The following is a 23,973-nucleotide window of genomic DNA, read 5'->3' on the forward strand; positions in this document are numbered from 1 at the left end:
CCTCTCCTCCCTTCCTCTCCTCCTCCCTTCCTCTCCTCTCCTCCTCTCCTCCTCCCCTCCTCTCCTCCTCCCGTCCTCTCCTCCTCCTTCCCCTCCTATCCCCTCCTCCTCCTCCTCCTCCCTCCTCTCCTCCCCTCCCTCTCCTCCCCCCCCCCCCCCCCCCCACCCACAGGAAGCTCCGGAGAGACTACCCGTCCAAGATCCTGATGAACCTCAGTACTTCCTTGTTATTCCTCACATGGTCTTCCTATTGGACGGCTGGCTGGCCGGGCTGGAAGCCGATTGGCTGTGTGTGGCCGTGGCCATCTTCCTGCACTACTTCCTGCTGACGTCGTTCACCTGGATGGGTCTGGAGTCCATCCACATGTACATCGCTCTGGTCAAAGTGTCAACACCTACATACGCCGATACATCCTCAAGTTCTGCATCGTCGGCTGGGGTGAGTGGGGGGGGGGTTTGGTGGTGGTTAAAGTTTCAAGTTTGTTTATTATTTGTCACAACAAAATACAGAATACTTTATGAGCCCCTGAGAGTGTGCTACATACAGTAAAGAAAAAGTCATTAAGAAGTAAGTATAACGTAAGTAAATTAATGTTCAGTCAATATATATATATAATACAATATACAATACAGAGTAAAATGAGTAACAGTGAGGTACAATGCAGAAATGAGATGAGGTACAAAACTTAGGGTACGGTGCAAATGAGGTATGAATGTTGTGCAAATCTACGTATTTTCCTATTTACCCCATTGAATGCCGCCACCCACTTCAATGATAGAGCTCTCATATTTGCGAACGCATAAACTACATCTTAAATTATGGCTATGTGTCTAATATGGCCGTCGCTTATCAATGACTTTGATTGTTTTTTTAATCGGTTCATTTCCGTTTTATACCATTTTGAAAAACGCTTGTTTCTTGAAACTTCCAGAAGATTTCAGAAGATTCATTTTTTTATTGATACTCTCCTTTGGTTCATTACAATTGACTCAAGCCTAGTAACAGACACAGTATTTCTGACACTGGGAATACATTCCCTGAGATCCATAGATACATTTTTAATACATTTTGAGTTAATTTTCATAACGCGATAATTTGCTGTGTAATTAATTAATCTAATTAACGTGAGAAACTGACTTTAGCCCTAATTACTAAAGATGTCTCTCTCGCTGGTCTCAGGTCTGCCTGCCTGCTCGTGGGCAGGTCCTTGTGTTACTAAAGATGTTTCTCCCGCTGCTCTCAGGTCTGCCTGCCTTGCTCGTGGGCAGGTCCTTGTGTTACTAAAGATGTCTCTCTCGCTGGTCTCAGGTCTGCCTGCCTTGCTCGTGGGCAGGTCCTTGTGTTACTAAAGATGTCTCTCTCGCTGGTCTCAGGTCTGCCTGCCTTGCTCGTGGGCAGGTCCTTGTGTTACTAAAGATGTCTCTCTCGCTGCTCTCAGGTCTGCCTGCCTTGCTCGTGGGCAGGTCCTTGTGTTACTAAAGATGTCTCTCTCGCTGGTCTCAGGTCTGCCTGCCTTGCTCGTGGGCAGGTCCTTGTGTTACTAAAGATGTCTCTCTCGCTGGTCTCAGGTCTGCCTGCCTTGCTCGTGGGCAGGTCCTTGTGTTACTAAAGATGTCTCTCTCGCTGGTCTCAGGTCTGCCTGCCTTGCTCGTGGGCAGGTCCTTGTGTTACTAAAGATGTCTCTCTCGCTGGTCTCAGGTCTGCCCTGCCTTGCTCGTGGGCAGGTCCTTGTGTTACTAAAGATGTTTCTCCCGCTGCTCTCAGGTCTGCCTGCCTTGCTCGTGGGCAGGTCCTTGTGTTACTAAAGATGTTTCTCCCGCTGCTCTCAGGTCTGCCTGCCTTGCTCGTGGGCAGGTCCTTGTGTTACTAAAGATGTCTCTCTCGCTGGTCTCAGGTCTGCCTGCCTTGCTCGTGGGCAGGTCCTTGTGTTACTAAAGATGTCTCTCTCGCTGCTCTCAGGTCTGCCTGCCTTGCTCGTGGGCAGGTCCTTGTGTTACTAAAGATGTCTCTCTCGCTGCTCTCAGGTCTGCCTGCCTTGCTCGTGGGCAGGTCCTTGTGTTACTAAAGATGTCTCTCTCGCTGCTCTCAGGTCTGCCTGCCTTGCTCGTGGGCAGGTCCTTGTGTTACTAAAGATGTCTCTCTCGCTGGTCTCAGGTCTGCCTGCCTTGCTCGTGGGCAGGTCCTTGTGTTACTAAAGATGTCTCTCTCGCTGCTCTCAGGTCTGCCTGCCTTGCTCGTGGGCAGGTCCTTGTGTTACTAAAGATGTCTCTCTCGCTGCTCTCAGGTCTGCCTGCCTTGCTCGTGGGCAGGTCCTTGTGTTACTAAAGATGTCTCTCTCGCTGCTCTCAGGTCTGCCTGCCTTGCTCGTGGGCAGGTCCTTGTGTTACTAAAGATGTTTCTCCCGCTGCTCTCAGGTCTGCCTGCCTTGCTCGTGGGCAGGTCCTTGTGTTACTAAAGATGTCTCTCTCGCTGGTCTCAGGTCTGCCTGCCTTGCTCGTGGGCAGGTCCTTGTGTTACTAAAGATGTTTCTCCCGCTGCTCTCAGGTCTGCCTGCCTTGCTCGTGGGCAGGTCCTTGTGTTACTAAAGATGTCTCTCTCGCTGCTCTCAGGTCTGCCTGCCTTGCTCGTGGGCAGGTCCTTGTGTTACTAAAGATGTCTCTCTCGCTGCTCTCAGGTCTGCCTGCCTTGCTCGTGGGCAGGTCCTTGTGTTACTAAAGATGTCTCTCTCGCTGGTCTCAGGTCTGCCTGCCTTGCTCGTGGGCAGGTCCTTGTGTTACTAAAGATGTCTCTCTCGCTGCTCTCAGGTCTGCCTGCCTTGCTCGTGGGCAGGTCCTTGTGTTACTAAAGATGTCTCTCTCGCTGCTCTCAGGTCTGCCTGCCTTGCTCGTGGGCAGGTCCTTGTGTTACTAAAGATGTCTCTCTCGCTGCTCTCAGGTCTGCCTGCCTTGCTCGTGGGCAGGTCCTTGTGTTACTAAAGATGTTTCTCCCGCTGCTCTCAGGTCTGCCTGCCTTGCTCGTGGGCAGGTCCTTGTGTTACTAAAGATGTCTCTCTCGCTGGTCTCAGGTCTGCCTGCCTTGCTCGTGGGCAGGTCCTTGTGTTACTAAAGATGTTTCTCCCGCTGCTCTCAGGTCTGCCTGCCTTGCTCGTGGGCAGGTCCTTGTGTTACTAAAGATGTCTCTCTCGCTGCTCTCAGGTCTGCCTGCCTTGCTCGTGGGCAGGTCCTTGTGTTACTAAAGATGTTTCTCCCGCTGCTCTCAGGTCTGCCTGCCTTGCTCGTGGGCAGGTCCTTGTGTTACTAAAGATGTCTCTCTCGCTGGTCTCAGGTCTGCCTGCCTTGCTCGTGGGCAGGTCCTTGTGTTACTAAAGATGTCTCTCTCGCTGCTCTCAGGTCTGCCTGCCTTGCTCGTGGGCAGGTCCTTGTGTTACTAAAGATGTCTCTCTCGCTGGTCTCAGGTCTGCCTGCCTTGCTCGTGGGCAGGTCCTTGTGTTACTAAAGATGTCTCTCTCGCTGGTCTCAGGTCTGCCTGCCTTGCTCGTGGGCAGGTCCTTGTGTTACTAAAGATGTTTCTCCCGCTGCTCTCAGGTCTGCCTGCCTTGCTCGTGGGCAGGTCCTTGTGTTACTAAAGATGTCTCTCTCGCTGCTCTCAGGTCTGCCTGCCTTGCTCGTGGGCAGGTCCTTGTGTTACTAAAGATGTCTCTCTCGCTGGTCTCAGGTCTGCCTGCCTTGCTCGTGGGCAGGTCCTTGTGTTACTAAAGATGTCTCTCTCGCTGCTCTCAGGTCTGCCTGCCTTGCTCGTGGGCAGGTCCTTGTGTTACTAAAGATGTTTCTCCCGCTGCTCTCAGGTCTGCCTGCCTTGCTCGTGGGCAGGTCCTTGTGTTACTAAAGATGTCTCTCTCGCTGCTCTCAGGTCTGCCTGCCTTGCTCGTGGGCAGGTCCTTGTGTTACTAAAGATGTTTCTCCCGCTGCTCTCAGGTCTGCCTGCCTTGCTCGTGGGCAGGTCCTTGTGTTACTAAAGATGTCTCTCTCGCTGGTCTCAGGTCTGCCTGCCTTGCTCGTGGGCAGGTCCTTGTGTTACTAAAGATGTCTCTCTCGCTGCTCTCAGGTCTGCCTGCCTTGCTCGTGGGCAGGTCCTTGTGTTACTAAAGATGTCTCTCTCGCTGCTCTCAGGTCTGCCTGCCTTGCTCGTGGGCAGGTCCTTGTGTTACTAAAGATGTCTCTCTCGCTGGTCTCAGGTCTGCCTGCCTTGCTCGTGGGCAGGTCCTTGTGTTACTAAAGATGTCTCTCTCGCTGGTCTCAGGTCTGCCTGCCTTGCTCGTGGGCAGGTCCTTGTGTTACTAAAGATGTCTCTCTCGCTGGTCTCAGGTCTGCCTGCCTTGCTCGTGGGCAGGTCCTTGTGTTACTAAAGATGTCTCTCTCGCTGCTCTCAGGTCTGCCTGCCTTGCTCGTGGGCAGGTCCTTGTGTTACTAAAGATGTTTCTCCCGCTGCTCTCAGGTCTGCCTGCCTTGCTCGTGGGCAGGTCCTTGTGTTACTAAAGATGTCTCTCTCGCTGGTCTCAGGTCTGCCTGCCTTGCTCGTGGGCAGGTCCTTGTGTTACTAAAGATGTCTCTCTCGCTGCTCTCAGGTCTGCCTGCCTTGCTCGTGGGCAGGTCCTTGTGTTACTAAAGATGTCTCTCTCGCTGGTCTCAGGTCTGCCTGCCTTGCTCGTGGGCAGGTCCTTGTGTTACTAAAGATGTCTCTCTCGCTGCTCTCAGGTCTGCCTGCCTTGCTCGTGGGCAGGTCCTTGTGTTACTAAAGATGTCTCTCTCGCTGGTCTCAGGTCTGCCTGCCTTGCTCGTGGGCAGGTCCTTGTGTTACTAAAGATGTCTCTCTCGCTGGTCTCAGGTCTGCCTGCCTTGCTCGTGGGCAGGTCCTTGTGTTACTAAAGATGTCTCTCTCGCTGCTCTCAGGTCTGCCTGCCTTGCTCGTGGGCAGGTCCTTGTGTTACTAAAGATGTCTCTCTCGCTGCTCTCAGGTCTGCCTGCCTTGCTCGTGGGCAGGTCCTTGTGTTACTAAAGATGTTTCTCCCGCTGCTCTCAGGTCTGCCTGCCTTGCTCGTGGGCAGGTCCTTGTGTTACTAAAGATGTCTCTCTCGCTGGTCTCAGGTCTGCCTGCCTTGCTCGTGGGCAGGTCCTTGTGTTACTAAAGATGTTTCTCCCGCTGCTCTCAGGTCTGCCTGCCTTGCTCGTGGGCAGGTCCTTGTGTTACTAAAGATGTCTCTCTCGCTGGTCTCAGGTCTGCCTGCCTTGCTCGTGGGCAGGTCCTTGTGTTACTAAAGATGTCTCTCTCGCTGGTCTCAGGTCTGCCTGCCTTGCTCGTGGGCAGGTCCTTGTGTTACTAAAGATGTCTCTCTCGCTGGTCTCAGGTCTGCCTGCCTTGCTCGTGGGCAGGTCCTTGTGTTACTAAAGATGTCTCTCTCGCTGCTCTCAGGTCTGCCTGCCTTGCTCGTGGGCAGGTCCTTGTGTTACTAAAGATGTCTCTCTCGCTGGTCTCAGGTCTGCCTGCCTTGCTCGTGGGCAGGTCCTTGTGTTACTAAAGATGTCTCTCTCGCTGCTCTCAGGTCTGCCTGCCTTGCTCGTGGGCAGGTCCTTGTGTTACTAAAGATGTCTCTCTCGCTGGTCTCAGGTCTGCCTGCCTTGCTCGTGGGCAGGTCCTTGTGTTACTAAAGATGTCTCTCTCGCTGCTCTCAGGTCTGCCTGCCTTGCTCGTGGGCAGGTCCTTGTGTTACTAAAGATGTCTCTCTCGCTGCTCTCAGGTCTGCCTGCCTTGCTCGTGGGCAGGTCCTTGTGTTACTAAAGATGTCTCTCTCGCTGGTCTCAGGTCTGCCTGCCTTGCTCGTGGGCAGGTCCTTGTGTTACTAAAGATGTCTCTCTCGCTGGTCTCAGGTCTGCCTGCCTTGCTCGTGGGCAGGTCCTTGTGTTACTAAAGATGTCTCTCTCGCTGCTCTCAGGTCTGCCTGCCTTGCTCGTGGGCAGGTCCTTGTGTTACTAAAGATGTCTCTCTCGCTGCTCTCAGGTCTGCCTGCCTTGCTCGTGGGCAGGTCCTTGTGTTACTAAAGATGTCTCTCTCGCTGCTCTCAGGTCTGCCTGCCTTGCTCGTGGGCAGGTCCTTGTGTTACTAAAGATGTCTCTCTCGCTGGTCTCAGGTCTGCCTGCCTTGCTCGTGGGCAGGTCCTTGTGTTACTAAAGATGTTTCTCCCGCTGGTCTCAGGTCTGCCTGCCTTGCTCGTGGGCAGGTCCTTGTGTTACTAAAGATGTCTCTCTCGCTGCTCTCAGGTCTGCCTGCCTTGCTCGTGGGCAGGTCCTTGTGTTACTAAAGATGTCTCTCTCGCTGGTCTCAGGTCTGCCTGCCTTGCTCGTGGGCAGGTCCTTGTGTTACTAAAGATGTCTCTCTCGCTGGTCTCAGGTCTGCCTGCCTTGCTCGTGGGCAGGTCCTTGTGTTACTAAAGATGTCTCTCTCGCTGCTCTCAGGTCTGCCTGCCTTGCTCGTGGGCAGGTCCTTGTGTTACTAAAGATGTCTCTCTCGCTGGTCTCAGGTCTGCCTGCCTTGCTCGTGGGCAGGTCCTTGTGTTACTAAAGATGTCTCTCTCGCTGCTCTCAGGTCTGCCTGCCTTGCTCGTGGGCAGGTCCTTGTGTTACTAAAGATGTCTCTCTCGCTGGTCTCAGGTCTGCCTGCCTTGCTCGTGGGCAGGTCCTTGTGTTACTAAAGATGTCTCTCTCGCTGCTCTCAGGTCTGCCTGCCTTGCTCGTGGGCAGGTCCTTGTGTTACTAAAGATGTCTCTCTCGCTGGTCTCAGGTCTGCCTGCCTTGCTCGTGGGCAGGTCCTTGTGTTACTAAAGATGTTTCTCCCGCTGCTCTCAGGTCTGCCTGCCTTGCTCGTGGGCAGGTCCTTGTGTTACTAAAGATGTTTCTCCCGCTGCTCTCAGGTCTGCCTGCCTTGCTCGTGGGCAGGTCCTTGTGTTACTAAAGATGTTTCTCCCGCTGCTCTCAGGTCTGCCTGCCTTGCTCGTGGGCAGGTCCTTGTGTTACTAAAGATGTCTCTCTCGCTGGTCTCAGGTCTGCCTGCCTTGCTCGTGGGCAGGTCCTTGTGTTACTAAAGATGTCTCTCTCGCTGCTCTCAGGTCTGCCTGCCTTGCTCGTGGGCAGGTCCTTGTGTTACTAAAGATGTCTCTCTCGCTGGTCTCAGGTCTGCCTGCCTTGCTCGTGGGCAGGTCCTTGTGTTACTAAAGATGTCTCTCTCGCTGCTCTCAGGTCTGCCTGCCTTGCTCGTGGGCAGGTCCTTGTGTTACTAAAGATGTCTCTCTCGCTGGTCTCAGGTCTGCCTGCCTTGCTCGTGGGCAGGTCCTTGTGTTACTAAAGATGTCTCTCTCGCTGCTCTCAGGTCTGCCTGCCTTGCTCGTGGGCAGGTCCTTGTGTTACTAAATATGTCTCTCTCGCTGGTCTCAGGTCTGCCTGCCTTGCTTGTGGGCAGGTCCTTGTGTTACTAAAGATGTCTCTCTCGCTGGTCTCAGGTCTGCCTGCCTTGCTCGTGGGCAGGTCCTTGTGTTACTAAAGATGTTTCTCCCGCTGCTCTCAGGTCTGCCTGCCTTGCTCGTGGGCAGGTCCTTGTGTTACTAAAGATGTTTCTCCCGCTGCTCTCAGGTCTGCCTGCCTTGCTCGTGGGCAGGTCCTTGTGTTACTAAAGATGTTTCTCCCGCTGCTCTCAGGTCTGCCTGCCTTGCTCGTGGGCAGGTCCTTGTGTTACTAAAGATGTCTCTCTCGCTGGTCTCAGGTCTGCCTGCCTTGCTCGTGGGCAGGTCCTTGTGTTACTAAAGATGTCTCTCTCGCTGCTCTCAGGTCTGCCTGCCTTGCTCGTGGGCAGGTCCTTGTGTTACTAAAGATGTCTCTCTCGCTGCTCTCAGGTCTGCCTGCCTTGCTCGTGGGCAGGTCCTTGTGTTACTAAAGATGTTTCTCCCGCTGCTCTCAGGTCTGCCTGTCTTGCTCGTGGGCAGGTCCTTGTGTTACTAAAGATGTCTCTCTCGCTGGTCTCAGGTCTGCCTGCCTTGCTCGTGGGCAGGTCCTTGTGTTACTAAAGATGTCTCTCCCGCTGCTCTCAGGTCTGCCTGCCTTGCTCGTGGGCAGGTCCTTGTGTTACTAAAGATGTTTCTCCCGCTGCTCTCAGGTCTGCCTGCCTTGCTCGTGGGCAGGTCCTTGTGTTACTAAAGATGTTTCTCCCGCTGCTCTCAGGTCTGCCTGCCTTGCTCGTGGGCAGGTCCTTGTGTTACTAAAGATGTTTCTCTCGCTGCTCTCAGGTCTGCCTGCCTTGCTCGTGGGCAGGTCCTTGTGTTACTAAAGATGTTTCTCCCGCTGCTCTCAGGTCTGCCTGCCTTGCTCGTGGGCTTGGTGGTGGCCGTGGACAAGAACTCGTACGGGAAGCAGGAGTACGGCCGGGGGCCGGGGGGGCAGGGGGCCTCGGAGTTGTAAGTCTTCTCCTCTGTTTACCTTAACCCTTTCACTGCCACACGGACAGCCGGTTAACCCTTTCACTGTGACAGTACAGAAGGTTAGCCCTTTACTATCACACAACCGACGGCGATGCTCCATCATTAGCATCATTAGCTCCGCCGTCGGTTGTGCGATAGTAAAGGGTTAACCTTCTGTCGCGTGGCAGTGAAAGGGTTCAACTATTATTAAAGATTAGACTAGATTAGATTAGGTTAGAATGGAATAGATTATATTATTATAACATTAGATACAATTAGATTAGATTTGATTAGATTAGAATGGAATAGATTATATTAGATTCGGTTATATTATAATACATTAGATTAGATTAGATCAGATTCGATTCAATTTGATTGAAATGTATTGTCATTATACAGCACAGTACAGTACAACGACAATACGTTTTTTTTGCAATTGTAACAGTAAAGTGTAATAATAATAATATACAATGTACAACAGGTGATTGGACTTCATGGTGTTTTTGTTTTGTTCCTGATTTATGTTTCTTCTCGACTTGTTTAGAGAAGACGTGTCCGGCCCACGGGGACATTAACGTGTGTTGTCGGGCCTTACAGATACATTTGATTTGATTTGATATGACGGCGACCCCTCCGCATCGCACTAGACTGTTAATTGTGACCTGTGTTCGCGCGTGACTTTCAAATTATTGTAAACACAACATAGTATCTGATATATATCAAATTCTGATATATATTTTTAGTGTAAAATACATTTAAAAAAAAATTTTAACGGAAATTTAAATATATTTAAAAGCGGAGGTTCAAACCCATTAATTAAGATTTGAAAGCCAACGTAACGAACGAAGGTCCGGACATTCAAACGTTTGGCCTCAGCCCCAAACAAAACTGAACGTTATTGCCATAAAATAGAACACAGTTAGTTAGTTTCTCTACCTTTCTGTGAACGTCTAGCAAAACACGGCTTTGCTATCTGATGAAAAATGGCGGAGCAATTTGCATTATAAAAAAGTAACTGTACTTACAGTAGATTTCATTCACAGTATTTGCTGCCCTGTCAGGGACGCCTGGTGATACTAAATCCAGATTGAACTCTGCCATTGGAAATCCATAGATGTGTGACTTGAGCATAATAATGTCATTTATGGGCCTGATATTCTATATTCTATAATCATATTCAAATTGCATGTGTCCAGATGGCAGAATTCAGTACTGTATCTACAAAACCTCCTGTTAATCATCTGCCCTTAATTCATTTGCTAGTTTTTTTTTTTTCATGTCTGGTCAGGTCTAGAAAATAAAAATTATATTCTCCTTTGGTTCATTACAATTTACTCAAGCATAGTAACAGACACAATATTTCCGACACTCGGAATACATTCCCTGAGATCCACAGATATCTTTAGATACCGAGAACATGCACACGGACCTTGTAGAAGTGGAGCAATCTTCCATTTACTTGGGTATGTGCTTTTAGGCGAATTATCTGAAAATATGGCTACGCGTTAAGAGTTTAGACTGGGTATGAAATATATAGATTAGTATTACTGAGTACTAGTGCTAATCAGATGTATGTACAGAGAAATTATGCATTGTTTAATTTCACAATTGCATGTGTTATCCCAGTGAGAGAATATACAATTATTACAATACAACTATTCTGGTCATAGGTGTCACTTTCACTGTAGACAGACACCTATGGAATTCTGTACTTAATCATATCCAAAACATGCTCAGATGGGAGTCCCTGCCACAAGATGTTAAGAAACATTTTGGCCTAACGTGGGGGTCCTCGACATGAAGGGGACCACTGGTCTAACAAGCTGACGGCCTGTCAATCAAACGAGGTCGCACTCATTACAACTTGAACATGAAACCAAAACCAAAAGTGAAACCAAAACCAAAAGTGAAACCAAAACCAAAAGTGAAACTTGACACGGATGGGATGTAATCAGTGTGAGAGCAAAGACAACTGTGGAAGTAGGCTTTGCAAAGGATATCAGGCGCCGTAGGAAATGTAATCACCTTGTAGATCATAGAACAACAATATAAATGATAGAAAACTCTTTTGGAAATGTGAATATAAACAGAAAAACTTTTAACTACTGTAATTTCTTAACCTCTTATTATATGCATCGGACGGCCCAGCCAAATTTGTACCGGTACACACAGTACAAAAACCTTTGTAAAACATACATTTCCCGTGGGATCTTTATAAACTTGGGACCTGTACTACATAAGACTTCAGGCTATGGAACCTCTCAGCTGGAACTTAAAAACAGGCATCTGGCAACAAGTAAAAATAAATGTGAGTACACACAACTTTTACTTCGGTGTGTTCAAACCTCTGTTACTCTATTTCATTAGCACTCAAAGTGATTTTTCTTTATTGTGTAAGAAACTTCCGAATGTTACCTTTCAAAAGAGACCAGAATCTTGCATAACTCTTATCGTGCTATAAGTAGAATTTATACTTTTTTTCAGTTTGACCCGATAAGATGCTGTATGATGCCTACTTTTCCCACTAGCAACAAGGACTTTGACTCAACATATCTTAATAGCTCCTGTGTGTCTGTGCAGTCATAAATGGTAGTCAGCCACGTTAAACAGGGCTGTTAAGTCAGTAATCGCCTTGTAAAAACACCAAATTATGTTTAATTAACCTTAGCATATTTAAGAGTCACCTACTTGGCTTTGGTTTGGCTACGGAGAGCAGCTTCTCCCCCAGACTGTGTTTGAATCAGCTTGATGGCACAACGGCTATTTACCTTAGATGGTGAATAAGTGTGATCGGAATTGGTTGAGTGTGTGTAATCCTCAAAGCCGACATAGACGATGGTTTGCCTGGGCATAGTGTTATATGTTTGGGCATAGTGTTATATGTTTGGGCATAGTGTTATATGTTTGGGCATAGTGTTATACGTTTGGGCATAGTGTTATACGTTTGGGCATAGTGTTATATGTTTGGGCATAGTGTTATATGTTTGGGCATAGTGTTATATGTTTGGGCATAGTGTTATACGTTTGGGCATAGTGTTATATGTTTGGGCATAGTGTTATATGTTTGGGCATAGTGTTATATGTTTGGGCATAGTGTTATATGTTTGGGCATAGTGTTATACGTTTGGGCATAGTGTTATATGTTTGGGCATAGTGTTATATGTTTGGGCATAGTGTTATATGTTTGGGCATAGTGTTATATGTTTGGGCATAGTGTTATATGTTTGGGCATAGTGTTATATGTTTGGGCATAGTGTTATATGTTTGGGCATAGTGTTATACATTTGGGCATAGTGTTATATGTTTGGGCATAGTGTTATATGTTCGCCTGGGCATAGTGTTATATGTTTGGGCATAGTGTTATATGTTTGGGCATAGTGTTATATGTTTGGGCATGGTGTTATACATTTGGGCATAGTATTATATGTTTGGGCATAGTGTTATATGTTTGGGCATAGTGTTATATGTTTGGGCATAGTGTTATATGTTTGGGCATAGTGTTATATGTTTGGGCATAGTGTTATATGTTTGCCTGGGCATAGTGTTATATGTTTGGGCATAGTGTTATATGTTCGCCTGGGCATAGTGTTATATGTTTGGGCATAGTGTTATATGTTTGGGCATAGTGTTATATGTTTGGGCATAGTGTTATATGTTTGGGCATAGTGTTATATGTTTGGGCATAGTGTTATATGTGTGGGCATAGTGTTATATGTTTGGGCATTCTGAGCTTATTCTTTGAGTCGGTATCAAGTGTTATTCCTGAGAGGATGATTCAGGAGAAGCTACCCTTTATTTCTGGTGCAGTGTAGAGTCACCATCATACATTTATCATCATCACCTTTATGTGAGCATACAATATTGGACATGAATAACTCCATAGTTTACTAGGGAATTTTTTTTCAACATATAAAGTTCTATACTGTATAATGTGTTTTGAACCTTCATGTGAAGTTTGGTGCAAAAAAAAAAGAAAAAAAAGCTGGTCATAGACTACAGGAGAGGAGGAGAGAAACTGGTCATAGACTACAGGAGAGGAGGAGAGAAGCTGGTCATAGACTACAGGAGAGGAGGAGAGAAGCTGGTCATAGACTACAGGAGAGGAGGAGAGAAGCTGGTCATAGACTACAGGAGAGGGGGAGAGAAGCTGGTCATAGGCTACAGGAGAGGAGGAGAGAAGCTGGTCATAGACTACAGGAGAGAAGCTGGTCATAGACTACAGGAGAGGGGGAGAGAAGCTGGTCATAGACTACAAGAGAGGGGGAGAGAAGCTGGTCATAGACTACAGGAGAGGGGGAGAGAAGCTGGTCATAGACTACAGGAGAGGGGGAGAGAAGCTGGTCATAGACTACAGGAGAGAAGCTGGTCATAGACTACAGGAGAGGGGGAGAGAAGCTGGTCATAGACTACAGGAGAGAAGCTGGTCATAGACTACAGGAGAGAAGCTGGTCATAGACTACAGGAGAGGGGGAGAGAAGCTGGTCATAGACTACAGGAGAGAAGCTGGTCATAGACTACAGGAGAGAAGCTGGTCATAGACTACAGGAGAGAAGCTGGTCATAGACTACAGGAGAGGGGGAGAGAAGCTGGTCATAGACTACAGGAGAGAAGCTGGTCATAGACTACAGGAGAGGAGGAGAGAAGCTGGTCATAGACTACAGGAGAGGAGGAGAGAAGCTGGTCATAGACTACAGGAGAGGGGGAGAGAAGCTGGTCATAGACTACAGGAGAGGAGGAGAGAAGCTGGTCATAGACTACAGGAGAGGAGGAGAGAAGCTGGTCATAGACTACAGGAGAGGAGGAGAGAAGCTGGTCATAGACTACAGGAGAGGAGGAGAGAAGCTGGTCATAGACTACAGGAGAGGAGGAGAGAAGCTGGTCATAGACTACAGGAGAGGAGGGAGAGAAGCTGGTCATAGACTACAGGAGATGAGGAGAGAAGCTGGTCATAGACTACAGGAGATGAGGAGAGAAGCTGGTCATAGACTACAGGAGAGGGGGAGTGAAGCTGGTCATAGACTACAGGAGAGGAGGAGAGAAGCTGTTCATAGACTACAGGAGAGGAGGAGAGAAGCTGGTCATAGACTACAGGAGAGGGGGAGAGAAGCTGGTCATAGACTACAGGAGAGGAGGAGAGAAGCTGGTCATATACTACAGGAGAGGGGGAGAGAAGCTGGTCATAGACTACAGGAGAGGGGGAGAGAAGCTGGTCATAGACTACAGGAGAGGGGGAGAGAAGCTGGTCATAGACTACAGGAGAGGGGGAGAGAAGCTGGTCATAGACTACAGGAGAGGGGGAGAGAAGCTGGTCATAGACTACAGGAGAGGGGGAGAGAAGCTGGTCATAGACTACAGGAGAGGGGGAGAGAAGCTGGTCATAGACTACAGGAGAGGGGAGAGAAGCTGGTCATAGACTACAGGAGAGGGGGAGAGAAGCTGGTCATAGACTACAGGAGAGGAGGGAGAGAAGCTGGTCATAGACTACAGGAGAAGAGGAGAGAAGCTGGTCATAGACTACAGGAGAGGGGGAGAGAAGCTGGTCATAGACTACAGGAGAGGGGGAGAGAAGCTGGTCATAGACTACAGGAGAGGAGGGAGAGAAGCTGGTCATAGACTACAGGAGAGGGGGAGAGAAGCTGGTCATAGACTACAGGAGAGGGGGAGAGAAGCTGGTCATAGACTGAGAGAAGCTGGTCATAGACTACAGGAGAGGGGGAGAGAAGCTGGTCATAGGCTACAGGAGAGGAGGAGAGAAGCTGGTCATAGACTACAGGAGAGGAGGAGAGAAGCTGGTCATAGACTACAGGAGAGGGGAGAGAAGCTGGACCCCATCACCATCGACAGGGCTGCAGTGGAGAGAGTCACTTTAAGTTCCTCTGTGTCCACATCACAGACAAACTCACCTGGGACGTCCACACACAATCATGTGGTAAAGAAGGCCCCACGACGCCTCTACCACCTCAGGAGGCTGAAGAAGTTCGACACAACACCCAAGATCCTGAAGGCGTTCTACAGAGGGACGACAGAGAGCGTCCCGACGGGGTGCATCACCGCCTGGAGGGGGCGCTGCGCCGACCTCAACCTCAGAGCGCTGAGCAGAGTCATGAGGACAGCCCAAAATATCTGTGGATGTGAGCTTCCCTCCATCCAGGAAATATACGAGAGCCGGTGCGTCAAAAAAAGGACTTTAATCACCCCAACCATGGACTGTTCCAGCTGATGCGGTCTGGAAAGCGCTACTGCAGTCACACAGCCAGAACCAACCGGCTGAAGAACAGCTTTGCCCCCAAGCCATCAGACTCATCAACAGAGCCCGTTGACAGCCCCCTTCCTTCTCTTCTCTTCATTTTATTCTATGCTATTTTTATAAAAAAAAAATTATATTATATTGGATGCCGCTATGGTCGAGGGACCACGACAAAGTGAATTCCACTCTTTTCTTTTGCTGAAAAAAGGTACTGAATGACGTGACAATGAAAGGAATCTGAAGCTTAAATTCTAGGTCAGTCCTAAAAGAGATTAGCCGATGAGTTAAAGGTGTTCAGTACAGGTGCGCTGTGTGGCTCATATCTAACAGCAGAGATCTCTCAAACGGTCCCTAAGACTAAGTGTTCCTAATGTGTATCAATGTGGGGGTTGAGGACCAGTGTCTTACAGTGTCTGTGAGGGAAACCTGCCTCTGTGCCCCTCAGGAATGTACTATGTATGTTATGTTGTAATGTATGTTATTAGTCAGGTTTGTGGAAGTGCTGTTTTTGCGTGTGTCTGTGCATCATGCACTTTGATTATATGCACTTTTAGTGTACTTTGTGCCACTATGCACTTAACTATGATATGCACTTTTAGGGGATGTTGATATCAATTTTAGCCTTTGTCCTTTTATACTGTCTGTGTTTTTAACATATTTGTCCTGTACTGTTTCTACTCTGCTCCTGTATTGGATTAGTCGTAGACACACAGTGTTTGCTCTGTGCCTGTATTCCAATGTGGATTCGTCCAGACATGGCAAATAAAATCTTTGACTTTTGACTTTTTGACTTAACCTCTTAAGCATCGGGCAGAAATGCATTGGGCTATTTTTTATTTGAATTTTCTTTACGATTGCATACCCAAAATAATGTGTGATTTATTATACTTTATACTTATAGCACATGCATGAGTCTGGTCTCTTTTGAAAGGTAACATTCTGAAGTTTCTTACACAATAAATAAAAATCACTTTGAGTGCTAATGAAATAGCGTAACAGAGGTTTGAACACACTGAAGTAAAAGTTGTGTGTACTCACATTTCTGTTTAGTGGTTACCAGATGCCTGTTTTTAAGTTCCAGCTGAGAGGTAGGAGCTGGCAAATATAACGGTTCCATAGCCTGAAGTCTTATCCAGTACAGGTCCCAAGTTTATAAAAATCCCACGGAAAATGTATGTTTTGTAATGTGTTAGTGTACCAGTAAAGATTCAGCATGATTATCCAAAATGGCCGTCCTCTGCCATTCATTTCGCCTCTCGAGTCAAAACAATGGACTTCTTCGTCTTCTCGTGTCACCTTGTCCCCTCTCTCAGCGCCCTTCTGGGATCGCTTTCAGAGCAGACGCTCCTTGGCTACAACGGTGGTCAATAATTTTTTTTGCCATCAGCGGTGACCGGTCAGTTCAGGACCACCGTTCACACCCGGACGTGGTCACTCGTCGGAGCGGCTCGTCAAATGACGCTCGCCGGATGTTTCGTCTTGTAACTCGAGACCAGAAGCAGGTGATAGGTTGAGTGGGGTGACGATCGAAAGGGGGCAAATTCAACTTTCCAACAATGTATCGGTTGATCGGCGAAAATGCAGGCCGGAGCCGACGGACGAGGGCAAAGTGCAGCGACGTGGGCGCGAGTGCCCGACGCCCCTCCCTCCCTCCCTCCAATGCTTACGAGGTTTTAAACTCAACACTTTAGTAACCATTGGTCAGTTTAAATCTATAACTGCCAACCATTTCACTGCAGTCTGTAACTGTTTTAATTGATTTAAATTGTTTAATTGATTGGCTTTTCTGTTTCTATATTGTTTTTACGTTATGTGTCCCAACAGAGCGGCTCTCGGTGATCTTTCAAGATTAAATAAAGACAGAATAAATGAATGAACTGTGTGTGTGCGTGTGTTGTGTGTGTGTGTGTGTGTGTGCGTGTGTGTGTGTGTGTGTGTGTGTGCGTGTGTGTGTGCGTGTGTGTGTCTGTGTGCGTGTGTGTGTGTGTGTGTGTCTCTGTGTGTGCGTGTGTGTGTGTGTGTGTGTGTGTCTCTGTGTGTGTGTGTGTCTCTGTGTGTGTGTGTGCGTGTGTGTGCGTGCGTGTGTGTGCGTGTGTGTGTGCGTGTGTGTGTGTGTGTGTGTGTGCGTGTGTGTGCGTGCGTGTGTGCGTGTGTCTCTGTGTGCGTGTGTGTGTGTGTGTGTCTCTGTGTGTGCGTGTGTGTGTGTGTGTGTGTCTCTGTGTGTGTGTGTGTGTGTGCGTGTGTCTCTGTGTGCGTGTGTGTGTGTGTGTGTCTCTGTGTGTGCGTGTGTGTGTGTGTCTCTGTGTGTGCGTGTGTGCGTGTGTGCGTGTGTCTCTGTGTGCGTGTGTGTGTGTGTGTCTCTGTGTGTGCGTGTGTGTGTGTGTGTGTCTCTGTGTGTGCGTGCGCGCGCGTGTGTGTGTGTTGTGTGTTGTGTGTGTGTGTGTGTGTGTGTGTGTGCGTGTGTGTGTGTGTGTCTCTGTGTGTGTGTGTGTGTGCGTGTGTCTCTGTGTGCGTGTGTGTGTGTGTGTCTCTGTGTGTGCGTGTGTGTGTGTGTGTGTGTCTCTGTGTGTGCGTGTGTCTCTGTGTGCGTGTGTGTGTGTGTGTCTCTGTGTGTGCGTGTGTGTGTGTGTGTGTGTCTCTGTGTGTGCGTGCGCGCGTGTGTGTGTGTGTTGTGTGTTGTGTGTGTGTGTGTGTGTGTGCGTGTGTGCGTGTGTCTCTGTGTGCGTGTGTGTGTGTGTGTGTGTCTCTGTGTGTGTGTGTGTGTGTGTGTCTCTGTGTGTGTGTGTGTGTGTGTGTGTGTGTGTGTGTGTGTGTGTGTGTGTGTGTGTGTGTGTGTGTGTGTGTGTGTGTCCTCCCCAGCTGTTGGATCCAGAACCCTTTGATCTTCTACACCACCTGCGTGGGTTACTTCTGCCTGGTGTTTCTCCTGAACGTGGCCATGTTCCTCGTGGTCATGATGCAGATCTGCGGCCGCAACGGCAAGAGGAGCAACCGGGGGATGCGAGAGGAGGTAGGCCGCCCCCTGACGCCCGTGAACACGGCCCTGTGAACACGGCACAGATGGAAAGATAACAGTGTTTCTAGCCTTTAATAATAATGTCTCTCACTCGTCACCTGCTGCTCCGTGACCGGCCTCCACGTTGTGTCATTTTACTTGGATATCCCGTTAGCTGTCTCACACTGTATCAACCCCCGTCGGTACGTCCGTAGTCAGAAGAGAACGACACTGCAACGTGATCTCCTCCCTGATGTTTATTTTCATAAACATAGCTTCATACGAGATGTAACCCATCCTGTAATGTCCTTGAACGGTCTTTGAAGGAAAACTAAATTCATTATTCTCCACCGTCTCTTCTCTCATTAGTCCAATGGTTCTGAGGCCTCGTCGTAGCCAACGACCATTCCCTGTTAGCCGAAGCTAGCGATGATGTGGCACTTCCCCTCCCCCACCACCCAGCGAGGGTGAGGAGGGATCTCAAAGTCTCTGATCAGCGCGTCTGCTCGATTCCACGTTGTGTCTTAATCTAACTTACCCCGGAAGGAACTCACATCTCATAACGTCTCGCCCTAGCGACGGGCCCCCCCCCGCCCCCTCTTCTCGTTACTACGTGACACGTGACACGTGACACGTAACGTAACACGCAACACTTTGATGAACATTGTTACTCAGCTGATAGAGTTATACCCTTCTTGCTGTCTTGTCGCACAGAACTTGTAAGTCGCTTTGGATAAAAGCGTCAGCTAAATGTAAATGTAAATGTAAATGTGACACACTACCATGGCAACGGCTGGTCACCTTTAACACACTAAACGTCAGTTTCTATCTATGTCAAACTCTCCCCGTAGCTCTGACCAAACCAGTGCTTATCAGTGTTTATGTTAACAAGCTGCCGACGACCTCGGAGCCCATGGCTCTATTAGAACTGGCTTCCCAGTCTAACTTGAAAACACACACCACTAAATACTGTCCTCCTCATCTGAGATCTAATAGCAGCTGTTCTCCTCGTCCTCACTCAGGTCCTCAGGAACCTCAGGAGTGGTATCAGCCTCACCTTCCTGCTGGGGATGACATGGGGCTTCGCTCTGTTCGCCTGGGGACCCGTCAGCCTGGTGTTCATGTACCTGTTCTCCATCTTCAACTCTCTGCAAGGTACAGTGGTCAGCCAGTCAGTCAGTCAGTCAGTCAGTCAGTCAGTCAGTCAGTCAGTCAGTCAGTCAGTCAGTCAGTCAGTCAGTCAGTCAGTCAGTCAGTCAGTCAGTCAGTCAGTCAGTCAGTCAGTCAGTCAGTCAGTCAGTCAGTCAGTCAGTCAGTCAGTCAGTCAGTCAGTCAGTCAGTCAGTCAGTCAGTCAGTCAGTCAGTCAGTCAGTCAGTCAGTCAGTCAGTCAGTCAGTCAGTCAGTCAGTCAGTCAGTCAGTCAGTCAGTCAGTCAGTCAGTCAGTCAGTCAGCCAGCCAGCCAGCCAGCCAGCCAGCCAGCCAGCCAGCCAGCCAGCCAGCCAGCCAGCCAGCCAGCCAGCCAGCCAGCCAGCCAGCCAGCCAGCCAGCCAGCCAGCCAGCCAGCCAGCCAGCCAGCCAGCCAGCCAGCCAGCCAGCCAGCCAGCCAGCCAGCCAGCCAGCCAGCCAGCCAGCCAGCCAGCCAGCCAGCCAGCCAGCCAGCCAGCCAGCCAGCCAGCCAGCCAGCCAGCCAGCCAGCCAGCCAGCCAGCCAGCCAGCCAGCCAGCCAGCCAGCCAGCCAGCCAGCCAGCCAGCCAGCCAGCCAGCCAGCCAGCCAGCCAGCCAGCCAGCCAGCCAGCCAGCCAGCCAGCCAGCCAGCCAGCCAGCCAGCCAGCCAGCCAGCCAGCCAGCCAGCCAGCCAGCCAGCCAGCCAGCCAGCCAGCCAGCCAGCCAGCCAGCCAGCCAGCCAGCCAGCCAGCCAGCCAGCCAGCCAGCCAGCCAGCCAGCCAGCCAGCCAGCCAGCCAGCCAGCCAGCCAGCCAGCCAGCCAGCCAGCCAGCCAGCCAGCCAGCCAGCCAGCCAGCCAGCCAGCCAGCCAGCCAGCCAGCCAGCCAGCCAGCCAGCCAGCCAGCCAGCCAGCCAGCCAGCCAGCCAGCCAGCCAGCCAGCCAGCCAGCCAGCCAGCCAGCCAGCCAGCCAGCCAGCCAGCCAGCCAGCCAGCCAGCCAGCCAGCCAGCCAGCCAGCCAGCCAGCCAGCCAGCCAGCAATCAATCAATCAATCAATCAATCAATATATATATGGTAGATAAAGGGTTTATAGCTGAGGCTTAGCTATTAGGGATGGGCAAAACTCACTAAATTGTTTGATTGATTGATTGAAAACTTTATTAACAGATTGCAGAATGGGTACAATACAGTACAGCTCAATACACACAATTGTTAAGGGTTTGCAGACCAGAGAAATACTTTCGTCTTGTTTACATCAGGGTCCCCCATTTTCAATTCATCATAACATTTATGACATACATGACAACATACAGATAGACAGTACTGCTACATCCAGACATTTATGACATACAAGATATACAAATATACAACAAGATATACAAATATACATAGTCTAACAGTTGAACGTGCTCCTTCTATCAACCAAGTCTGTATATAGTGAGTGGGGTGGTCCATGACGTCACCCTCCACCACGTTACTGGCCTTCCTGACCAGCTCATCCAGCCTGTCTGCGTCCCCCGCTCTCAGTCCGTTTGACCAGAGGCACATGACATGGGGTTGAGGTGAACCAGGTTGTGGTCCGACTGGCCCTGCTGTGGTAGTGATGAGGAGCTGTACGCCTCCTTGATGTTGGCATAAAGCAGGTCCAGGGTCCTGTTCTCCCTGGTGTGGCAGCTGACATACTGTGAGAAGTTTGGGAGTGAACTGGTTCAACTGAAGTACTTTTAACTGAGATGTGCAGAGATTTAGTCGTACATTCTGTGCACCTCAAGGTCTCACTCTCAGTATCAACTCCAGAAGTCCTTGTGGTCCAGAAGTGGATCCTCACATGCTTATACACTAGGGCTGAGCCCAAACGTTCGAACGTTCGAACCTTCGTTCGTTACGTTGACATTCGAATTCTAAATCAACAATCACATTTAAAAAATAAAATAAAAATAAAAAAATTAAGTGTATTCATTCTGGTTTTTCTCCACAGTTGCAGATAAAGATTAGGCTACACTAATATTATAGTATTAAAAGAAACTGATGAGTTATATTCATTAAAGAAAGTTGATTTAATTGATTTAGTTGGGCTGGGGCTTCTCCCTGGGCTGGGGCTGGAAAGTTGATTTAATAAAAGAAAAAATACTAATTTAATCAGATTAATCACTTTATTCGAATTGAGGATTTAGTTTGAGGATATTTATAAAAAGAAAAGAAAAGAAAAAAAAAGTATATATTTTTTTTATTTGAAATGTTTTTTGAACTTTTTTGTTTTTAAATTAAAAAACGAATGTTCGAACGTTCGTTCGAAAAACCCTGACGAAGTTCGAATCCCAAAAACAGGCTTCGGGGAAACAGCCTTATTATACACACACAATAATTATAGATTAGATGTTTAGATTAGATTGTCCATAAGAGAATAAATAAATGTCGCTCTGGTCAGTAGCTACACACAGACAAACAAAACATTGAATCAATCACAATAAGCCAATAACACCACTGTAGAACGAAACACAGTGTGTGTCTGGGTGAGCGATGAGGTCAGAGGATGTGGCTGATCTCTCTGTGACATCATCCACTCTTTTAATGGCGTCTGTTGTCCCTCTCTGTTTATGTGTTTAATCACCAGGTCTGTTCATCTTCGTGTTCCACTGCGCCCTGAAGGAGAACGTCCAGAAACAGTGGCAGAGGTACCTCTGCTGTGGGCGCCTCAGGCTGGCTGATAACTCAGGTACCTGTCTGTCTGTCTGTCTGTCTGTCTGTCTGTCTGTCTGTCTGTCTGTCTGTCTGTCTGTCTGTCTGTCTGCCTGTCTGCCTGTCTGTCTGTCTGTCTGTCTGTCTGTCTGTCTGCCTGCCTGTCTGTCTGTCTGTCTGTCTGTCTGTCTGTCTGTCTGTATGTCTCTCTGTCTCTCTGTCTGTCTGTCTGTATGTCTGTCTGTCTGCCTGTCTGTCTGTCTGTCTGTCTGTCTGTCTGTCTGTCTGTCTGTCTGTCTGTCTGTATGTCTCTCTGTCTGTCTATCTGTCTGTCTGTCTGTCTGTCTGTCTGTCTGTCTGTCTGTCTGTATGTCTGTCTGTCTGTCTGTCTGTCTGTCTGTCTGTCTGTCTGTCTGTCTGTCTGTCTGTCTGTCTGTATGTCTCTCTGTATGTCTCTCTGTTTGTCTGCCTGTCTGTCTGTCTGTATGTCTCTCTGTCTGTCTGTCTGTCTGTCTGTCTGTCTGTCTGTCTGTCTGTCTGTCTGTCTGTCTGTCTGTCTGTCTGTCTGTCTGTCTGTCTGTCTGTCTGTCTGTCTGTCGTTCTGCCTGTCTGTCTGTCTGTCTGTCTGTCTGTCTGTCTGTCTGTCTGTCTGTCTGTCTGTCTGTCTGTCTGTCTGTCTGTCTCTCTGTTTGTCTGCCTGTCTGTCTGTCTGTATGTCTGCCTGTATGTCTGCCTGTCTGCCTGTCTATCTGTCTGTCTGTCTGCCTGTCTGCCTGTCTGCCTGCCAGTCTGTCTGTCTGTCTGTCTGTCTGTCTGTCTGTCTGTCTGTCTGTCTGTCTGTCTGTCTGTCTGTCTGTCTGTCTGTCTGTCTGTCTGTCTGTCTGTCTGTCTGTCTGTCTGTCTGTGTCTTTATTGACAGTTCAATCAATAATTGTGAAACCAGAGAAGTATGAATCAAACGCGTGACGTCATAAACACGGTCTACAGTCTGTCCATAGAGACGACGGATGCCACTTCAGATGCTGCCACATCTCTTACTGCAATATAATGTGGGCCAGCACTTACTGTACCCATCTTACTGACAAACAACCCATAGAGCTCAGAAATCCTTTGTAAGAATTGCAACCAACTCTTCTTATTTAGCCCCAAGCAAACCATTATTTAAACAACTGCAACTACTCACAATTTATGAGGTCAACAAGTACCAAACAGGGGTTCTTATGTAAAAAGTGATTGGTCTTCCTTTATCTTTGCCTAATTTTAAAGTTATTTTGAGTTTAATTCTCATTATCATGCACATCTCACAAGAAGAAATAAAGACTTACGCATTCCTTTCTGTAGGACCCCTGTTGCCAAATTCTCATTTGTTTATCAAGGTGCAGTGATGTGGAATGATATACAAAATCTAACAGAAACATGTTCCACTTTAAATACATTTAAAAGCTAGCTTAAAAAAGAACTACAGATCCGTTGTGTGAAGTCTTTTTTCCCCCCACCATTACAATTGTTGTATAATACTTAGGGATGCTCGATATTGGCTTTTTTACCGATACCGATATACCGATATTGTCCAACTCTTAATTTCCGATACCGATATCAACCGATACCAATATATGCAGGGTTCCCCTTGTATGGGTAAATAAAGGTTATAGAAATGTAAAAAAAAATTAAAAACGATTTTTGAAAACCGATACCGATATTTTCCGATATCACATTTTAATGCCGATATCGGCCGATAATATCGGTAGGCCGATAATATCGGACATCCCTAATAATACTGTATTGTATGTATCTGTGTGTATGAGAGAGGGATATGCGCATGTGTGTTTGTGCATAATGTGGGGGGGGGTTGTGTGTTTATCCTATATAGGTTTAAGAGGGGAGGTCGCTTATAAGCCCTTGGTTTTTTTTTGTGCCTTTCCTGCACATTTTAACTGTTCTTCTTTTACTTATTTTATTCCAGAATGTATGTTTGTAAGTGAAAATAGCAATAAACACACAAATAAACCGTGCTGTGTGTTTGTGTGGCAGACTGGAGCAAGACGGCCACCAACACGACCAAGAAGGTGAGCTCAGACAACCTGGCCAAGTCCCTGTCGTCCAGTTCCTTCAGCTCCAGCACCACCTGCTGGACGGCCAAGGCCAAGGCCACCCTGAACCCCTTCTCCAAGAGACACAGCAACACAGGTGGGGAGGGAACACACACACACACACACACACACACACACACACACACTCACACACACACGCACGCACGCACGCACGCACGCACGCACGCACGCACGCACGCACACACACACACACACACGCACGCACGCACGCACGCACGCACGCACGCACGCACGCACTCACACACACACACACACACACACACACACACACATGTGT

At 48.7% G+C, this 23,973-nt stretch overlaps 1 protein-coding gene across 1 annotated transcript in view; it reads left to right on the forward strand.

Moving 5' to 3' along the window:
• adgrg6 (adhesion G protein-coupled receptor G6) overlaps positions 1–23,973 on the forward strand; it is a gene marked incomplete at its 5' end in the record, with an annotated part of 37,786 nt that overhangs the window by 2,086 nt on the left and 11,727 nt on the right. The window contains 8 exon segments of the mRNA XM_084314084.1: positions 173–234; positions 237–386; positions 389–439; positions 8,396–8,498; positions 17,608–17,758; positions 18,766–18,898; positions 21,521–21,622; positions 23,617–23,772. Coding sequence (XP_084170210.1) covers positions 173–234; positions 237–386; positions 389–439; positions 8,396–8,498; positions 17,608–17,758; positions 18,766–18,898; positions 21,521–21,622; positions 23,617–23,772 — 908 coding nt within the window.

This window comes from Notolepis coatsorum (assembly GCF_963971535.1).
Source record: "Notolepis coatsorum genome assembly, chromosome: 5".
Lineage (NCBI taxonomy): Eukaryota > Metazoa > Chordata > Actinopteri > Aulopiformes > Paralepididae > Notolepis > Notolepis coatsorum.